The following is a 20,176-nucleotide window of genomic DNA, read 5'->3' as shown; positions in this document are numbered from 1 at the left end:
GGTCAACTGACTGAGTTTAACTTAGTTGCAACCAGAGTAAAAATGAAAGCAAAAGAGGCTCACTATACTACCTATTGTATGACTTCATTCACGTGACATTCTGGAAAAGGCAAAACTACTGGGACAGATAATAGATCATTGATTGCTGGGGCCTGGAGACAGGAGGGAAAATAACTATAGAGATGCATGAAGGAGGGACACCTGGCTGGCTCAGTTAGTACAGCATGTGACTCTTGATCTCAAGGTCATGAGTTCAAGCTCCACATTGGGTGTAGAGATTATAAATAAATAAAAACTTAAAAAAAAAAAAAGGGGGGGGCGCCTGGGTGGCTCAGTCGTTTGAGCGTCCGACTTCAGCTCAGGTCACGATCTCGCGGTATGTGAGTTCGAGCCCCACGTCAGGCTCTGTGCTGACTGCTCAGAGCCTGGAGCCTGTTTCAGATTCTGTGTCTCTCTCTCTCTCTGACCCTCCCCCGTTCATGCTCTGTCTCCCTCTGTCTCAAAAATAAATAAATGGTTAAAAAAAAAAAAAGGGGCATGAAGGAATATTTGGGGGGTGAATGAACTACTCTACATCTCGATTATGGTGATGGTTACATGACTGTATGAATGTTTTTGCAAAACTCAAGGACCTGTACACTTAAAAGGGTAAAATTCTATTTTATGCAAATTATACCTTAATTAATTAAAATGTTTATTTTATTTATTTTGAGAGAGAGAGGGAGAGAGAGAGAGCACATGAGCAGGGGAGGAGCAGAGAGAGAGGGAGAAAGAGAATCCAAAGTACGCTCTGTGCTGCCAGCACAGAGACCTACATGGGGTCTCACACACTGTGAGATCATGACCTGAGCCGAAGTCAGTTGCTTAACCAACTGAGCCATGCAGGCACCCCATATTCTACCTTAACTTAAAAAAAGAAAAAAAAGGGGCCAAAGCAAACCTCTGCTTCTTGGAGTATATTTTTACTTTGAGAAACAATGAGACTAACAACTTTAAAAGTAATTCAATCATAAATCTCTAGCTGGAACAATGAATACTTGGGAGAGAAAACTTACCTCGTGTTTGCCCATGCACCACTTCTGAGTCAGGAAAGTACAAGGGGGACACTTCTCTTCACTATGACAAGAATGATACACTGTTAAGAGAGAAAGGAAATTAGGAATTATGTCTAGGAATAATGTTTAAATAAAGCACATAAATTATTATATATGTTTTAATGGTATAGAACATAGAACTTTTAAGTTTAGAAGCTGGGAATACTTTTTAAAATGGTCAAAGGAAAGTAAAAAGTAGGCGACTTTATTTCAAAGTGCTGAAGGATGAGCATGAGTGAGTAAAAGAAATCCCACTGAGGTGGGACAGACACACCAAACACAGAAGCAGAGAAGGAGGCAGCTTTTCCACTCATCTCCTGCAGCACAGACCCTGGTCTGTCCATTCTACTCAGTCATTCTTTTGGCCCTATCACATACAGCTGAGTTATCTCTGCTACTCATGCCATCTGACATGCTCCCCTGATTCCTTTCAATTTCCTTGCTGCCTGTAAGAGGCAGTTCATCCTAACTCATCTCCTCCAACAAAGCCTTTCTTGGCTGACCATACCCTGCTCAGAGCTCTCTTACACTCCCTAATGTCAATGGCTTGCTACCATGTTATCTGGCCCATCTTTACGAAACGGTTGGTTGTGTGTCATGTGCATATAACTACCATCCTCTTCCTCTTGGGAAGAACAGAAAAATCTTGAGATCATGGGTTACTTTTTTCTTCCTCTGAACCTCTCTCTGTGTCTGATACCATGGTGGGTATACAACTAACTCTCAAGAAAAGTTAAAAGAATGCTGAACAAAAGTGGGCTAAAACAACACACCTCAAAAATGGTTAAGTTCTTATTATGGACATTACCCACCAGGATTTGGACTTCATCTGTGACATTTGCAAATGAGTGTGAAGGAGGGAGTGGGTGAGTATTGGCTCGGGCACTTACTTCATCTGGTGTGAACACCAAACTAAGTTGGGAGGGCCCTCCAAAGGTCCCCAGGAAAGAAGGGACATTCTACTTCATGAGGGATTTACTTCTTTTTTACTCTATTAAAATACTCAAAAAATGAAAACGGGTTGTTTATTTGTCAGTCTGAACTATATGGCTTACTGTAAGTACCAAATCTGGTGACTTCAGTTATTTCAGGTTTGCCTCTGGGACTTGGTAAAATGAAATGATGAGCCTACTGTGGTCCTAGAGGAAAGCTAGTGACTAGACTGGACAGAAAATGGATGGTATTAAGTAGCTGCTGGCCGGATGTCTACAGCAGTTTATGAAAGAAGAATTGGAAATAATTATCTAACAACATGAGACTAAGTTATAGCCCATCCATGTAACAGCACACTCCATTAACCACTAAAAATCTATATTGTAGAAAAATATTCATTGACAAGAAGAAAGATTAAAATTACAAGAGGGAAAAATCCAGTTAAAATAAATTCAGTAGCATCACACTTTAATATTATGAAAAAAAAATGCAAATATCTATTTTGCCCATGTAAAAAGCCCTGAGAAATATATATTAAGGTGTAAAAAGGTGACATAATGGATGATTTAATTTCAATCTTTTGACTTCATCTCATTTATTCTGAGAGAGAGAGAGAGCATTCACATGAGTGGAGGAGAGGCAGAGAGAGGGAGAGAGAGAATCCTAAGCAGACTCTGCACTGTCAATGCAGAGTCCCTATGTGGGGCTCAAACTCACAACTGTGAGATTATGAGCTGAGCCGAAATCAAGGGTTGGATGCTTAACCAACTGAGCCACCTAGGCACCCCTCTTTCTTTTTATACAGTAAACATATATTACTTCCTTAACAACAAAAAGTTAGTTTCAATTTTACAAAAAGATGTTCAACTTTGAAATATAAATCAAAATTGAAGGCAACAAGAAGAAAAGTCCCTGAAAGACAAGATCAGCTAGAGATTCTTCCAGCCTTTCAGGTGTGTTTGATATCCACTGAGTAAAGAAATGGAGTGCACTGTTGATTCTCAGCTGTGGCCCAGATCACAGACTCACCTTCACAGAAGCAGCCCCTGAGAACAGGGAACAGGGGTGGCCATCACAACATGACCTCAGAGCAGTAAAGACTGTCATGCAACATCCTAAATGACACAGTGTGAAACAGGCTGTGAGATGGGGGAGGCAAGGAGTTGGGACCCACCTGGATGGTCACATTCATGGACTCTGGCGCAGGTCTGGGTACACTCGGGGGGTCTGGTGCCACAGGGAACTGGAGGGTAGATCACTGACGCACCACAGTGGCAGGTTAATTCATCAAAACCTGATGGAGCAGCAATGAAACAAAACAACCTTTCATGATGTGCACATACATATTTACACAGACAACACACACACACACACACACACACACACACACACACACACACACTTATTTTGGCTTGTATTACTTTTTAGGGGACTGCTTTTTTCAAAAAATGTTTTTATTTTATTAAACCTGAGCTGGTGGCAATGGAGCAGACAGATAAGAAGCATTTCATTTTTACTTGCAACAAACTGTAAGTCCATGAGTAACCCAGGAAACTTTTACATATATTTTATAAACAACAGATCTATAGACCATCTCTTTTGAGAGAACAAGAGACTTCTGCTAAAGACATAGCTTTTTATTTTTTCAAACTCCTTTAGTTAGGAAAATGGATACAGATTATGAAAGCCACAGGTAATTAACAAACATACAAAAATATATATTTGAATATACACCTCAGAGAAGCACTGAAGCCACTCAAAAAAATTCTTACAGGTCTAATCAACACCTATCATACTAGAAATGTGAAGTTGAAATGAAGCACAGAGCTACATCTGAGTTCATTACACACAGGCCACAAGTCAAATCAAAATGAGGGCTCACACTGGACAGCTCTAATAAGCAGCCTACCTTGTCATGAGCTCTCTTAACTCCTAAATCCCAAGAGGAGTCAGTTCTCCAACTCTAAGTCTTAGTAAAGGCCAGGACTTTGGCCATGGTTCCCAACTAGGTCACCAAGGGTCAGAAGCCCAGGGCTCTTGAGATTCTTCCACCGACTGCCCCTCTCCAGTCAGCACTCTCTTCAGCAAACCCATCAGAGCCTATACAATGTGGTGTAAAGAGCCCCATAAATATAGTCAGGAGACTTAGGCTTCTGGTTCCGGACCTACTACTTACTTACTTAGTGACTGTGGGGTGGTAGTTTAACATCTCTGAGATTTCTACTGGTCAAATGGGAATACCAAACTTTGACCTATCCATTCAACAAGCTAATATATGTGAATTAGCTAGGTAAAGGGCAAGGGGCCATGTAAGTTGTTTTCATGGAATTCATGTGTGTGTGATTTATATCAAAGCACTGACTCAACTCCTTTTTGAAATTAAGTAGGTCTAGCATTCTATCAAAGACATTTTGGGAAATCTTGATCTAGGCCAATCTTTTAATGTAGCAGTTCTCAAAGTATGCTCTGTTGACCCTTAGGGGTCCCTGAGGGTCTTCAGGGAGTCCATAAGAACAAAATTATTTTCATAATCAGACTAAGACATGGTTCTTTGCCCCGCTATGTTGACATTCGCAGTGATGGTGCAAAACCAAGAGTTGGTAAAACTGCCAGGGTCTTAGCGCAAATCAAGGCAGTAGTACCAAACTGTAATCACTGTAGTTTCATCACCACAAAAAAGTCCTCGATGAAGCAGTAAAGAAAAAAACAATTGATTCTTAAATACATGTCTTTTCCATAATCTGAAATAAAGTGCTTACGCTGCACACTAAAATATAGTCTGGCTGTTATAAAAATTTGTTTATTTATTTTATGGTGAGCCTGGGTGTCTCAGTCAGTTAAGCATCTGACTTCGGCTCAAGTCATAGTCTCATGGTTCATGAGATCAAGCCCTGCACTGGGCTGTCTGATGTCACCGCAGAACTTGCTTTGGATCCTCTGTCCCCCCTCTCTGCCCCTCCTTTGTGCTCTGTCTCTCTCTCTCTCTCTCTCTCTCTCTGTCAAAAATAAATAAACATTAAAAAAAAATCTGGTTATTAAAAATAAACTAGTATGAGTGCTCACTTCAGCAGCACATATACTAAAAAAACAACTAATATGGGATAGGAAACTATCAAAATCTTGGAGGAGATCACAGGGAGCAACCTCTCTGACCTTGGCCGTAGCAACTTTTTTCTAGATATGTCACCAAAGGCAAGGGAAATGAAAGTGAACACGAACTACTGGGACTTCATCAAGATTAAAAAGCTTCTGCACAGCAAAGGAAACAATCAACAAAACTAAAAGGCAGCCTGAGGAATGGGAGAAGATATTTGCAAAACAACATTACCTGATAAATGGGTAGTATCCAAAATCTATAAAGAACTTACCAAATTCAACACCCAAAAAACAAATAACCCAGTTAAGAAATAGGCAGAAGACATGAATAGACATTTTTCCAGAGAAGACATACACATGGCTAACAGACACATGAAAGGAGGCTCAACATCACCCATCATCAGAGAAACACAAATCAAAACCACAATGAAATACCACTTCACACTTGTCAGAATGGCTAAAATTAATAACACAAGAAACAACAGGTGTTGGCAAGGATGTAGAGAAAGGGGAACTCTCTTGTACTGTTGGTAGGGATGAAAACTGGTACAGCCACTCTGGAGAAACAGCGTGGAGGTTCCTCACAAAACTAGAAACAGAACTACCCTACCACCCAGCAATTGCACTAGTAGGTATTTACTCAAAGGATATAAAAATACAGATTTGGAGGGGTATACACACCCCAAAATTTACAGCAGCATTACTAACAATAGCCAAACTATGGAGAGAGCCCAAATGTCCACTGACTGATCAATGGATAAAGATGATGTGGTACATATATACAACGGGATGCTACTCAGCCATCAAAAAGAACAAAACCTTGCCATATGCAACAACATGGATGGAGCTGGAATGTATATACTAAGTGAGATCAGTCAATCAGACAAAGACAACCTATGATTTCACTTGTATGTGGAATTTAAGAAACAAAACAGACAAACATATGGAAAGGGAGGTGGGGGACAGAGAGAGGGAAAGAAACCACAAGAGACTCTTAAAGACAGAGAACAAACTAGAACAAACTAAGAGTTGATGGAGGGAGGAGGGTGGGGGATGGGCTAGATGGGTGATGGGTATTAAGGAGGGCACTTGTGATGAGCACTGCATGTTGTAAGTGCTGAATGAATGTAAGTGATGAATCACTGAATTCTACTCCTGAAGCCAATATTGCACTGTATGTTAACTAAAATTTAAATTAAAAGAAAAAACCTAATACATATTTTTTAAATTCCTCATTTTAATCTCTAATATGATAAGTATAGCTATAATTCACATAAAAAGAGCTCTTTGAGGGTCCTTGGCAATTTTTAAGAATGTAAGTAAGTCCTAAAATGAAAAAGTTTACAAACTGCTGCTAATAATACAGAGAAGGAAGACTGCTGAGGACAGTTGGTTCAATGATATTTAAGAGTAATCCATTAATGAACCAGATCTCATTTTAGGATTGTTGCTTACATCCCAAGTTTCGTACATTCAGGGATGACAATGCAGCATGAGAATAACTTTTTAAAGTCACAACATATCTGAAATACTTAGGCTTAGTTGAGTAACCCATACCAAACTAATCAGTCCCTCAAAATATATTATGCCTGAACTTCTAGACAACTCTTAGAGTTTTTTTTTTTTTAAGTTAATTTATTTATTCTGAGAGAGAGATAGGGAGAGAGAGAATTTTAAGCAGGCACTGCACTATCAGTACAGAACCCAATGTGGGGCTCAATCCCACCCACTGCAAGAACATATGACCTAGGCCAAAATCAAGAGTTGGATGCTTAATGGACTGAACCACTCAGGTGCCCCTATCAAACTTTTTAATCAATCAATTAACTGTTTAATAAATTTTATGAGACAGCACAGGGGAGGTGCAGAGAGGGAGAGAGAATCTTAAGCAGGGTCCACACCCAGCGCAGAGCCCAACATGGGGCTTGATCTCACAACTGTGAAATCATGACCTGAGCCGAAATCAAGAGCTGGACACTTAACCAACCGAGCCACCCACAGATCCCTAGAAAACTCTTTAATAAAAGCATACAGTGAAGATACTCACTGGCTTGCCAGCATGACTGGCAGTTCCCACGATGACAAGGTTCTTCACATCTATGAAGGCCACAACGGAGTTTCCTCCCACAAATCAAAGGACACTTGTGCTCCTTATCCTAAGAAGAGATTCATATTTGTTTGCAAAATTATCTACATTTTATATTTTCCACAAACAACAAGAAGATTAATTAAAAAAAAAGCTTTCTACAGTTATGAATGAAATGATGTCTGGAATTAGCTTCAAAATAATCAGAGGGAGCAGGTGGAGAGGTGGATGAAACAAGATTAGTTATGAGCTGATCACTACTGAAGCTGGATGTTGCATATATGGGATGCATGCTAATCTTTCTGCTTTTGTATATGTTTGAAATTTTCAATAATAGGAAGAAGTCTTTATGTCTTCAAATACTGATTTATAAATAAATCTTTTTTTTTTTTAATGTTTATTTTTGAGAGACAGAGCCAGCGAGCAGGGGAGGGGCAGAGAGAGAGGGAGAGAGAAGATCTGAAATGGGCTCTTTGTGACAGTAGCAAGCCTGATACAAGGCTTGAACTCACAAACCACAAGATCATGACCGGAGCCAAAGTCAGATGCTAAACTGACTGAGCCACCCAGGCGCCCCTAAAAATAAGTCTTAATATGTTGTACAATTTCATCATTCTTCATCTTATCAATATGTAAACTTCAAAAATAACAATTATGTATGATATACATACATAAGCATGTGTATACATGCACTACTTTGCTAATGGCACTGTGTGCTCTTGTTTGTACACACACAAACACATGCACAACATGGTAACCCAATTACTGCCAGGTAGTGCTTTATTTAGTTCCATATAAGTGAATACTTCAGATAACTGAAACTTGCTCCTTTCAAAAATGCCCCACTCATTTTGCCTATTGACCTGATCCAAGCTGTATATGAAACCCAAAGCCCAAATTGCTAAGACCAGCCCAATCTGTGTATTGGGACAGCACACAATCTCCTGCAGAGGACTGTATGCTCATCTGATGGTCTTAGGCTCTGGAGCCTGAGGGCTTCTGTCTTTCTTCTCTTTCCCCATATTTCCACTGGCTGACTTCTTGACTTGGCAAAGGCCTAAAAAGGCCCAGGCCTGTCTCTCTGGGCAGCTCTCTCACTGCTGCTCAGGGGCCTCTCCCAGTGATGTCTGAATCTGGACTACATTCCAGATGGCTGAGGTTTCTAGATGCTTGGCCCCCGGATGAATGAAATCTGATTGTACCTAATGATAGGTCCACTTACCACACAGCATATCTCATTACATTTATGTCGTCCACACAACCGTTTCTTGTTACATCGCTTATCACACATAAATGTAGCATCTGTTGTGGCCAATTAAAAAGAAAAAAAAAGGTAAAGGAGATGAACATTCACTCAACAAATATTCGATGACTACAAGCTGAAGAAACACATATGTAATAATGTAAATAAATTAGTTATGGTGAAAATGCATATTAAAATAAGATATGCTAAAAATTTTCACCTGTCAGATTGTACAGAAAAAAAAAAAAAAAGACAATATGGTACGGGTGAAGGTGTAGAGAACAAGGCATACTCCGTGGATGGGAGTATAAACTTTTGGTACACATATGTTATCTATCAAAAATTTAAATGGTAATTCTATTTTAAGTAACTATTCCTATACATATACTTTTGAAAATATATTTTTATATATTTTAATATATTTTGTTGCACAAGCAACAAAAGAAGAAACACAAATTGGGGCTTGATCAAAACTGAAAGATTTTGTGTACCAAGGACACCACTAAGAAAGTGAAAAGACAGCGCACATAACAGGAGAAAATATTTGCAAATCATCTATCTATAAAGCTCTAGGATCTAAAATACATAAAGAATTCTTACAACTCAACAAGAAGAGTACCCAATTAAAAGACAGACAAAGGACTTAAACAGACTCTTTTCCAAAGAAGATTACAAATGGCAAAGTACATTTAAAAATGTTCAGCATCACTAGGGAAATGCAAATCAAAACCTTAATGACATATCACTTCATATCTACATAGGATAGCTTTAAGAAAAAAAACACATAAGAAACAAAAATAAAAACAAAAAAATAAGTGGGGTGTCTGGGTGGCGGGAACGTAAAATGATGTAGGTGCTACGGAAAACTGCTGTGGCAGTTCTTTAAAAAAGTACACACGATTATCATATGATCCATCAACTCCACTTGTAGGTATGTATCCAAAAAAATTTAAACAAAAACTGTGTACAAATGTTCATAGTAGCACTAATCCAAATAGCCAGAAGATCGAAACAACCCATAATGTCCATCAACAGATGAATAAATTGCGATATATCCACACAATGAAGTATTATTCAGTCATAAGGAGGAATGAGGTACTGATATGTGCTACACATGGATGAATCTTGAAAACATGCTAAGTGAAAAAATCTGGGTATAAAAAGGTTATGTATTATAGAATTCCATTTATATGAAATACGCAGAATAGGTAAACCCATAGCAGTTTAGTGGTTCCTCGGGGCTTGAGGGGGTAGTGAGTGGGAAGTGAAAAGTTAATGAATACAGGGTCTGCCCCTTAGGTATGAAAATGTTTTAGAACTAGATAGAGGTGATGGTTGCACAACACTGTGAATCTGTTACATGCCAATGAATTGTACACTTTAAATAAATGCTTACTTTAAGAGAGAGACAGTGCATGTGAAAGTGAGCAGGGGAGGGGCAGTGAGAGAGGGAGAGACTCTCAAGCAGGCTCTGCACTGTCAGCGCACAGCCTGACACGGGGCTCGACCTCATGAACTATGAAGTCATGACCTGAGTTGAAATCAAGAGTCAGACACTTAACCAACTGACTACCCAGGCACCCCTGAATTGTACACTTTAAAACAGCCCATTCTACATTATGTGAATTTTACCTCAATTTTTAAAAATAGGCTAGGTGCTGAAGTGTTTATGAGTGAAATGATGTTTGAGATTTATTTTCAAAGTACTTCAGTGAAAATAAAAAGGAGGGAAGGAAGGGATGGAAACAAGATAGGCAAAATGCTGATTACTGATGATGGGTGACAGGTGCATAGGGATTTATTATATTAATCTTTCTACTCTCACATACGGTTAAAAATTTTCATGATAAAGTTTTAAAAAGTGGGACAAGATGGATACTGTATTATTCATAATGGGGAAAAACTGGAGACAAACTAAATGATCACCAAGAGGGCAAGAGTGAACCTCACTGTGGCATACCCACATACAGAATACTGTGAAAGAGGGAGAGTTATATACACTGACATAGAAAATGTCTTTGAGGGAAGAAAAAAAAAAAAACCAAATTGCAAACAATATGTTTACTATAAAATTAAGTTTAGGAGAAAAAAATAAAACTGGCAGATGTATAAAGCTATATGAATACAGAAAAATATCTGGACCCAAATCCAACAAACTAGTAACAGTTTCATCAGGGAAGGGGAGGAGGGAAAAATCAGGTTAGGGTGTATTTTCACTTTTTCCTTTATATTGTTTTTATTCCTTTTTTTTTTTTTTTACTTTAAAAGCATATTAATGTAATTTTTTCAAATTATATTTTTAATAACCACAATTTTGACTGTGGTTTTAAGGCAGATATTTCTGCTTACCTTCCAAACAACCACTCCCCACCTTCTTTTTTTTTTTTAATTTTTTTTTAAACGTTTATTTATTTTTGAGACAGAGAGAGACAGAGCATGAACGGGGGAGGGTCAGAGAAAGGGAGACACAGAATCTGAAACAGGCTCCAGGCTCTGAGCTGTCAGCACAGAGCCCGACGCGGGGCTCGAACTCACGGACCGTGAGATCATGACCTGAGCCAAAGTCAACTGCTTAACTGACTGAGCCACCCAGGCGCCCCCCACTCCCCACCTTCTTAAGGCTAACAGAGGCTTAATTCTGCTCAGAAAGTAGGTACCCATGTGCTCCTAGTTTCAGGGCTGAATGTAGAAAAGTCTAGCCTATTAATTCCATTTTCTTTGCTAACGTTGGGTTTAGGCAGGAGCATGTGATACAGAGTGTACTGAGGTCCTCTCAGGATGGTCTTCCTTGCTCTTGAGAAGGAAAGGAAGCTTAAGAATCTCTTTCCTTTAGATATTGCTGGGTAAGATGTTGATGTGTGGACTTGTTGTGGCTAACTTATATCCATGAGGAGAAAACCAAGAAAATCAGAGAAGCTGAACGGGAGTCCTGGAATCAGGAGGTTGGAATTAACCAACTCTGGACTTGTTCTGCCTCCATACTTCCTATTATGTGAGACAGTAAAGCCCCTTATTGCTAAAGTTATTTTTCCTTGGGTTTTTGATACCTGCAGACAAAAGCATCCTAATCTAAAACAGCTTTCTTCCTGGCCAGAATAAGATCTTTTTATTTTGTACACATTTAACTTCTATCACTTTTCCAAACAGGTATTAAGGTGGCTTAAACAAAAGACTAAGTGATGGTGAGCAAAAGACAGAATCTTAATAGTGTGGGATGTCAGGATCAAAGACAAAGGAAGAAACAATACTGTAGGCCTCAAGGTTAAGAAGGTTTGCTGGCTGAGTACCTGTTCCAGATGTCCAACAGTCGTATCAAGCTTTAAGGGGATCTAGCATCAGAGTCAGTATGTAAAAAGCTTGCTGCATTAGGTATTATTCTCCTTCACCCCCACTACTACCATTTTATTATGAAAATTTCCAAACATAAAAGTTGAAACAACTTTACAGTGAATATCCATATGCCCATTACTGAGATTTTACCATTATTTTTTCACCTTTCTATCCACCTATCAATTTACCTTAATATTTGATACATTTTAAAGTAAACTGCAGATTTGACTACACTTACCTTTTTTAGAACTTAATTAACCAGAACTTATGATTTTTACTTTTCTTTTGAGGCAAAAGAAAATGAAACATATAAAATGAAATATACAAATCTTAAGTGTACCTTTGCTGAATTATGACATATATAATACAAACCCTTATCAAGAAACAAAACAAGTACTTTTACCCCAGAAAGTCCCCTCATGCCCATTCTCAGTCATACCTTCACTTTTGAGACTGGTACATGGAAGCTCCTATGGAAAAAGGAAAAGAAAAAAAAAAAAAAAAACAACAAAAAACCAACAGTAACTCCTTTAGGAACAAATGAAACAACACAACTAGAGTATAATGCTATATATAACATGTACACCCTAAATATCCTATACTTTTCTGGTAGTCACTTATTCGCCAACTTCACCTATCTGGAGCTAGGTTAGCCCAGTTTCTATATGAATATGCTTTACTCACAGTGGGGCTCCTGGTTTACTGACATTTCGTGCAAATATAATTGTAACAATCTTTGTGGTCTGGCCTCCTAATTGAAAGTAGATTTTAGGAATTATAAAATCTGAATGGAAGGAGGGATTGCTAAAAGTACATAAAGCAAAGAAAAAAAATTGCCTGGCAAAGGAGACAGAAAAAGCCACAAAAAGCAGAAAAATTGAAAATATGTAATAATCTGGTTCCAGAGGCAAACAGGTCAACACACTTAAGAGCAGCATGACACTGCAGAAATGCAGCAAAGTAGAATATAGTAGTCCTCTGGCATTCAGTTTTATGACTTTGGTAATTATGTATGAACGACCTCAAAGATCTACCATATGTAACTTGCTGAGGCATGATCCCAAATAACATGTGTGGAGAGGATGCTGTGTGGGAAGCAAGTCAGTCACTTGGGGGAGAGTGAGCCTGGCTGCCCAGTATCTACATCTGAATTTGGCTTTGATGTCATTTACAGGTTGCTAGGTACTCAGAAACTAGCAAAATGCTAAAAATATTCTTTCTTAGTGAAAAGGACTCTGAAGAAAAGGGCAGTTACTAGAGTTGAAAACAGAAGCAAAAGTCTAAGAAATGGAAGATTCTTGGCTACAAAGATGTCTTAGATACATTAGTTGGCTGGGTTGGATGATAAGGAAGAGTTGCCCATATGTTCCCTGGAGATACAAAGCAAAGGTGAGTCATGAAATTGCTAGAGTGCGTGCTCCAGTTAATGCAAACACTGGACTGCAGAGAAGAAATGACATACTGGAGTGGTTATCTTAATTGCAGGGAAAGGGAGAAGGGAGAGCTCCTGTAGATCCTGACAATCAATATGAATTACCAATAAAAACTTAAATACAGTATCCTTTGGTAAGAGGTAGTACAGCATACATTTTTCAAAGATTCCCACCAAAGTGATTAAAAGAAAACCACCTTTGAAGTTTTAAGAAATAAGTTTTATTTATCTAGAAAACTCACTTCCATGGAAAAGCCCATTCCATTACAAAAGACAGTTCATGAAAAATCTGGCTGAAGAATGAGGTGATGACCATCAATTGCAAAGAGATTTTTCACTTTGTCAAAGGTTTCAATAGAATTCATACTGACAGTGAGTGCCTCCAGCAATTTTAGAATAAAACTTTTATTTGCAAAAATTCACTTTATACACAGCTTTTCATGAATATGCTCACTGCCATGGGATCTGCTATTAAAGTGAGGGCAGACAGTGAATGAGAATCAAAAAAGCACAGAGAGAACAGGACTGTTGGGGAGAAAGAAGCAAACGGACAGTAGCCATTTCTAGCTCACACATCCCAACTCTGCTTGTGCTTCTTGGTCACAACCAGCACCTCTGGGCATCACTAAATTTGTGATTACTAAATCACAGTATTTCACAGTTTTTAAGATCCTGTGTCTGACATTCAAAATATCTCTACTGACCCAGGTACTCTGGTTTCTTTCAGGGAAAAAGCCGTGTGTGTGCATGCATGCGCACACACATCTTTTGCCACATGTAAATTACATTATTTTTACATTTTTATTCTAAAGCTTACCCAGTAAGCTAGCTGCCAATTTCTGGAATAGATCCTCAGAATCATTTGCAAGTCAGCTGCTACCTAGCCCTTGGGCTTGGTAGCAGTTGAATATACACTGAAGGTGGGTCAGAGAGGACAGATCAATAGTTGCTATGTTCTCCAAGCTGGATTTCCCAAAGACAGCAAGGCTCTTGCCTCTGGTTACAAACATAGGAATGGGCATGAATTCCAAAATGGTAAGATGTCCCTTTTATAACAAAAAGTCCAATCAAAACTGCCCAGGGCAGAAAGAAGATATTGACAAAAACAGTTGTATAGTGAATAATTAACCTTACTGAAAGGGTGATCTGGCCTTTGCCACTGCCTTCTGGGAAGTGATCTCTAAGCTCCTGGAATATCATGCCTGAAAGGAGTGTCATTGTTTGCTTGAGGCCATGGGTCATCACATAGTCTAACATGATTTAGCGTACAAGCTGGCCATACTGAAAAGTCTTAGGGTGGGGACTGGCTACACCACAGAGACCAATAATATGACTTAGGATGGGGGCTTTGGGTCACACAGTAATGGCAGACCTCTGGTGACAATCTGGAGATTGAGACCAGCCACATGGGCAGTCAACCATGTCTACACAATGGAGCCTCAGTAAAAAACTGAACACCCAGGTTTGGGTGACCTTTCCTGGTTGGCAGCACTCCATGCACATTATCACAAAATGATGCTGAGAATGTTAACGCTGTTCCAGCTCCACAGGGAGAGAACAATTAGAAGCTTCTTATTTGGTACTTTCTTGAGACTCTGCCCTGCATGTTTCTTCCTCTGGCTGATATTAATCTGTATCCTTCCCCTGTAATAAACTGTAGCCATGATTATAACAGCTTTCTATGTGTTCTGTTGAGTTCTAGTGAATTATCAAACCCTGAGGGTGTTCTTAGGGACACTGGACTGCAGTTGGTATCAGAAGTTAGGATGGTCTAACTACTCTAATTCAGCAGTTGTCTAAACTCTTGCAATGACTGTCAGAGATAAGGGTGATCATATGGACTACGTTCTCTCCAATTTCTTAGTTAGCAACAGTGCTTTTGTTCTCTCCTAGCATCTAGCATTATCACACTTTTATTTGGTAGAGCTATCTGGATACTTGCCTCAGCCCCATTACTGGCCTCTGAGCTTAGAGTGCTACCTGACCCACAGCCTATATCTACCATACAACGGACCCATGGTTGCTGTCAGCATACACTGGCTGGGTTGAATGAATCATATATAGTATGATAGGATTAAAACAAGTTACTTTGATTCTTCCCATCCCATAATCATGAATTTAAAAGGTACTGGTGGTAACAGCACTAACATTGTTCAGGATTTACCTTTGTTCTGAAAGAGCATCTGCAGGAAATAACTGATGTACGAGAGCATGGTCCACAGTCTCCTTCATGGCACAGCTTTTCGCAGGTATGAATGAAATCTTTAATAAAAATGAAAAGAGCTAGGAATGAACATTGCAAGTACTCATTTTCAGACTCCCAAGTTCACTAGCCACACTGGTCTTCTACTTCTATTGCCTACAACTCCAGAATCAGAGTTGAGGGAAGAAGGATGTAGTCAATGCCTCTTCCCCTATCTTCCCTTCATCTGGCAGGCTGGACCTTTTCCGGCAAAGACAGGGCCCAGAATTAGTCACTGGCATATCCTCTGGAGTGCATGATTCTTTGCCTAAGTCAAAAAACAGATCTTCTGACTTCTTTCTTTAGGCCTCAAGTCTCAAGGTTAGACTTGAATCTCCTTAAAATTGTAGCCATGGACGACTTTACTGAAGTACTCTTGACTATGAAAATAATCTGGGGATCATAAACAATCAGAAATCATGATCCATAATCTCAATGACTCAAGCTCTGTGACCATGTGGTGATAAGAGACCTACCATTCATTCTGCTAAATACATTTAGGACAAGTCCTGTTTTGAGGACCACTCAGAGATCAGCCACAAGTCTCTTGGGGCTGCTGTTTAAATGATGTATTTTTTCCATCCTTTTATTTTCAGTCTTATTTTATCTTTAACTCTAGTCTGTTTCCTGAAGATACCACATAGTTGAATCTTGTGTTTTAAAAAATTTGGTTGGACAATCTCTGCTTTCTAAGAGTTTAATCCATTCACATTAATGCTATTATTGATACAGCTGGATTATATCTGTCATTTAACTTTTATTTTTCTGTATGCCTCATGACTTTGTTAATCTAATCTTCCTTTACTGGTTTGTTTTGCATTAAGTTTCTAATTTAACATTTTTTTCCTTTAATTGTAGTTTTCATTGTATATTATGTATATATATGTGTGTGTGTGTGTGTATATATATATATACACACACACACACATATATATACATAATATTTATTTTTGAGACAGAGAAACAGAGCATGAGTGGGGGAGGGGCAGAGAGAGACAGAGGCACAGAATCCCAAGCAGGATCCAAGCTCTGAGCTGTCAGCATAGAGCCCGACACGGGGCTCAAACCCACCAACCATGAGATCGTGACCTGAGCCGAAGTCAGATGCTTAACTGACTGAGCCACCCAGGTGCCCCTTCACAGCATATTTTTAAATGTTTATTTTATTTATTAAAAAAAATTTTTTTTAAATCGATGAGATTTACTTTTTAATATTTATTTATTTTTGAGAGACAGAGGGACAGAGCATGAATGGGGAAGAGCCAGAGAGAGAGGGAGACACAGAATCCAAAGCAGGCTCCAGGCTCTGAGCTGTCAGCACAGAGCCTGATGTGGGGCTTGAACCCACGAACCACGAGATCATGACCTGAGCCAAAGTCAGAGGCTTAACCTACTGAGCCACCCAGGCGCCCTTATTTTTAAAAAATTTTTAATGTTTATTTATTTTTGAGAAAGACAGAGTGTGAGTAGGGGACAGGCAGAGAGAAAGAGAGACACAGACTCTGAAGCAGGCTCCAGGCTAGCAAAGAGCCAGATGTGGGGCTTGAACTCACAAACCAGTTGAGATCATGACCTGAGCCGAAGTCGGCCACTTAACCAACTGAGCCACCTAGGTGCCCCCATGGTTATTTCTTTTTTGAGTGTGTGTGCACGTGCGTGAACAGGGGAGGGACAGAAAAGGAGGGAGAGAGAGAATCCCAAGCAGGGGCTCAATCCCATGAACCATGAGATCATGACCTGAGCTGAAATCAAGAGTCAGAGGCTCAACCAACTGAGACACTCAAGCACCCCATTTCACTATATTTATTTTTGGTTATTTTCTTAATCGGTGTTCTAGGACTTACGATATACATCTTTTTTTTTTTTTTTTAACGTTTATTTATTTTTGAGACAGAGAGAGACAGAGCATGAATGGGGGAGGGTCAGAGAGAGGGAGACACAGAATCCAAAACAGGCTCCAGGCTCTGAGCTGTCAGCACAGAGCCCGACGCGGGGCTTGAACTCACGGACTGCGAGATCATGACCTGAGCCAAAGTCCGCCGCTTAACCGACTAAGCCACCCAGGCGCCCCACTTACGATATACATCTTACCAGAATCCACTTCAGATTTATACTAACCTAATTCCAGTGAAATAGAGAAACCTTACTCCTATGTAGCTCTATTCTCTCTTCTCTTTTATGCTATTATTACGTCTACATGTTACAAACCCAACAATATACTATTATGTAATGTTATGTCTATTAAAACAGAAAAGAGCAAGCATACATTCATAGTTTGTTACATTTATCATCTTTACCATTTCTGATTTTCTTCATTTGTTGCTACAGATCTGAGTTACCACTTGGTGTCACTTCCTTACTTCCTTACTTTGATCTCACCCACCTCCTTTGTGCTCTTATTGTCAGACATATTTCCACATGTTACAACCCTAATAATACAATTACATATTCTCTTATACAACTACTTTTTAAGTCAGCTGCAAAAAGAATATGCTTTTATACTGTCTTTTATAATTATGCAATTACATTTACTCTTTGATTTTTCATATGGATATGAATTTATATCTGGGTTTACTTGCTTTCAGTCTGAAGAACTTACTACTTTAGTATTTATTGTGAAGTAGATCTACTAGCAATAAATTGTGTTTCCTTCCTTCTTTCCTTCCTTCCTTCTCTTTCTTTTTCTTTTTTAAAGTAGGCTTCATGCCCAGCGCGGAGCCCAACATGGGTCTTGAACTCACAACTCTGAGATCAAGACCTGAGCTGAGATCAAGAGTCAGATACTTAACTGACTAAGCCACCCAGGTGCCCCTTTATTTTCATTTCTGAAAGATAGTTTTGCTGAATAGAAGCTTCTTGGATGGCAGTATATTTTCCCCAGCACTTTTGAATAGGTCATCTCAGTATCTTCTTGTTGTGATGTAGTGTTCTCCATTGTTTCTGATGAGAAGTCTGCTGCTAATCTTATAGGGGTTCCCTTGTATGTAAGGAGTCATATTTCTCTTGCTGCTTTCAAGATTTTCTCCTTATCCTTGGCTTTCAGCTTTTTACTTGTGTCTAGGTGTGGAACATTTTGAATTTGTCCTATTGGATATACAGATTAAAGGTTTTCAATAAATTTGAAAAGTTTTCAGTTATTCAAATATTTTTCTGCTTTCTACCATTCTGGTATTCCCATTACATATGTTTGCGTGCCTAAAAGTACTCCCATTTCTTTGAAGTGCTGTTCACTTTTCTTCATTCTACTTTCTCTCTGTTGGGCATAAATTGCTCAGCAGTCTGATCCAATGAAATCGGGTAAGGGTAGTCTTTGAGGCAAGTCTGTGAAGTGTGTTCTGACCCCAGAGGGGCTCCTCTTAGCTACCTCTTTCCCTGGTTCTTTCTGCTGAACTAGCTGGCTTACAGTTTAGCTAGCTGCCCTTAATCAAGAAGAGCTATTATTTTCTGAAGGGTTTTTAGGCCTGAACTTCTCTACATTATTTCAAATTAAAGTCCTTTCCTTTGGAGAGTACTTTGGAGCTCTCTTTTTTATGGACTACCTTTCTCCCTAGGAAAAGTCTCAGTTACTTACTTTTGGTGGTGAGTGGGACAGTAGCCTCTGGTTTTCTTGGCTTGTATCTTTCAGCATAGAGCCTCTGCTCTACAAATGAGCTGGGGTGAAGATGACTAGGGCCCCAATATTCTAACCTGCTGTGATTGGAGTAAAACTTCTGACTTACGAGTGGGCTGTATGGAAGGGAGCCTGCAACTCTCAGCTGTGTCTACCAGAAACGTAGCCTCTTTTTTTAAGATTTTATTTTTAAGTAATCTCTACACCTAATGTGGGACTTGAAACTACACCCCCAACAAGAACTGCATGCTCTACCAATTGAGCCAGCCAGTGTCCCAGAAATTTAGCCTCTTCAATTTGGAGTTAGAGGGGATGAAAAATGCTGGCAGTGTGCTCCTCCCAGTGAGACTTGGTAACCCCTGACTGGGATCTTAGGGGTAGAGGAAGCCTCATCTTCTTGGCACACCTATCCTGAGTGGAGCTTTTGTTAAGCAGAGCTGGGGGTGGAAGGGAGGGAATGGACTGTGACTTAAACAACATAGACTCTTGCTGTTCTTACTGAGTTTCAGTAGATTTTCTTTAATAAATACTCATTTGAGGTATGCCCATCGGATAATTTCCAGATACTTTAAATGATTCCTTTTCCCCAGTTTTGCTTGTTTTGCTGGGGAGTGGGTCCATGTAGCTCCTCATATTTCCACTGTGAAAGCAAAACTCTACCTAGTGTCTTGTACTAAAGCTATTTATCTAGGATAGAAATTCCTACTGAGTGAGACACTAAAAGACCTCAGCAAACTTTCTATGGATCAGCTAGATCTGAATAAACTTGAGAGCCACTGTTTTCACATGGGCTTGTCTTTGAGCTTCTCAATCCAACTCAGCCTAATTCCTTACAAATTTTTTATGATTAAAAACCTGATGAGGTACAGTGGTTACCCTCAAATCCCTTGATCTGTTCTTATCCTACCCCTGGGGCTGGTTTATACTGATAATTACTATTCTTCTCTTGCTTAAGTCCCCCTGTATTACCCATTTCACATTTTGTCTTTCTCTCATTGCCAACATATTTTAGCCCCATGGTAGGATTCCTTGTGGTCATCGTATATAAAATTGTTATAAAACTGACCCATGAGCTTTCTGAAAAGGGAAGACTTTAACCATCCTTCTTGA

At 39.3% G+C, this 20,176-nt stretch overlaps 1 protein-coding gene across 2 annotated transcripts in view; it reads right to left on the bottom strand.

Moving 5' to 3' along the window:
- Positions 1-20,176, bottom strand: part of NFX1 (nuclear transcription factor, X-box binding 1) — a 75,003-nt gene that overhangs the window by 15,154 nt on the left and 39,673 nt on the right. For both annotated transcript variants that reach the window (XM_043566728.1, XM_043566730.1), the window contains exons 10-15: positions 15,379-15,476; positions 12,222-12,252; positions 8,432-8,511; positions 7,171-7,279; positions 3,202-3,321; positions 1,056-1,135 (exon numbers count right to left, since the gene is read on the bottom strand). In XM_043566728.1, coding sequence (XP_043422663.1) covers positions 1,056-1,135; positions 3,202-3,321; positions 7,171-7,279; positions 8,432-8,511; positions 12,222-12,252; positions 15,379-15,476 — 518 coding nt within the window. The remainder of the gene's footprint in view (positions 1-1,055; positions 1,136-3,201; positions 3,322-7,170; positions 7,280-8,431; positions 8,512-12,221; positions 12,253-15,378; positions 15,477-20,176) is intronic.

Source organism: Prionailurus bengalensis, chromosome D4, assembly GCF_016509475.1.
Source record: "Prionailurus bengalensis isolate Pbe53 chromosome D4, Fcat_Pben_1.1_paternal_pri, whole genome shotgun sequence".
NCBI lineage: Eukaryota > Metazoa > Chordata > Mammalia > Carnivora > Felidae > Prionailurus > Prionailurus bengalensis.
The sequence above is the reverse complement of the archived record's forward strand: the minus strand, read 5'-3'. Positions and strand labels throughout refer to the sequence as shown.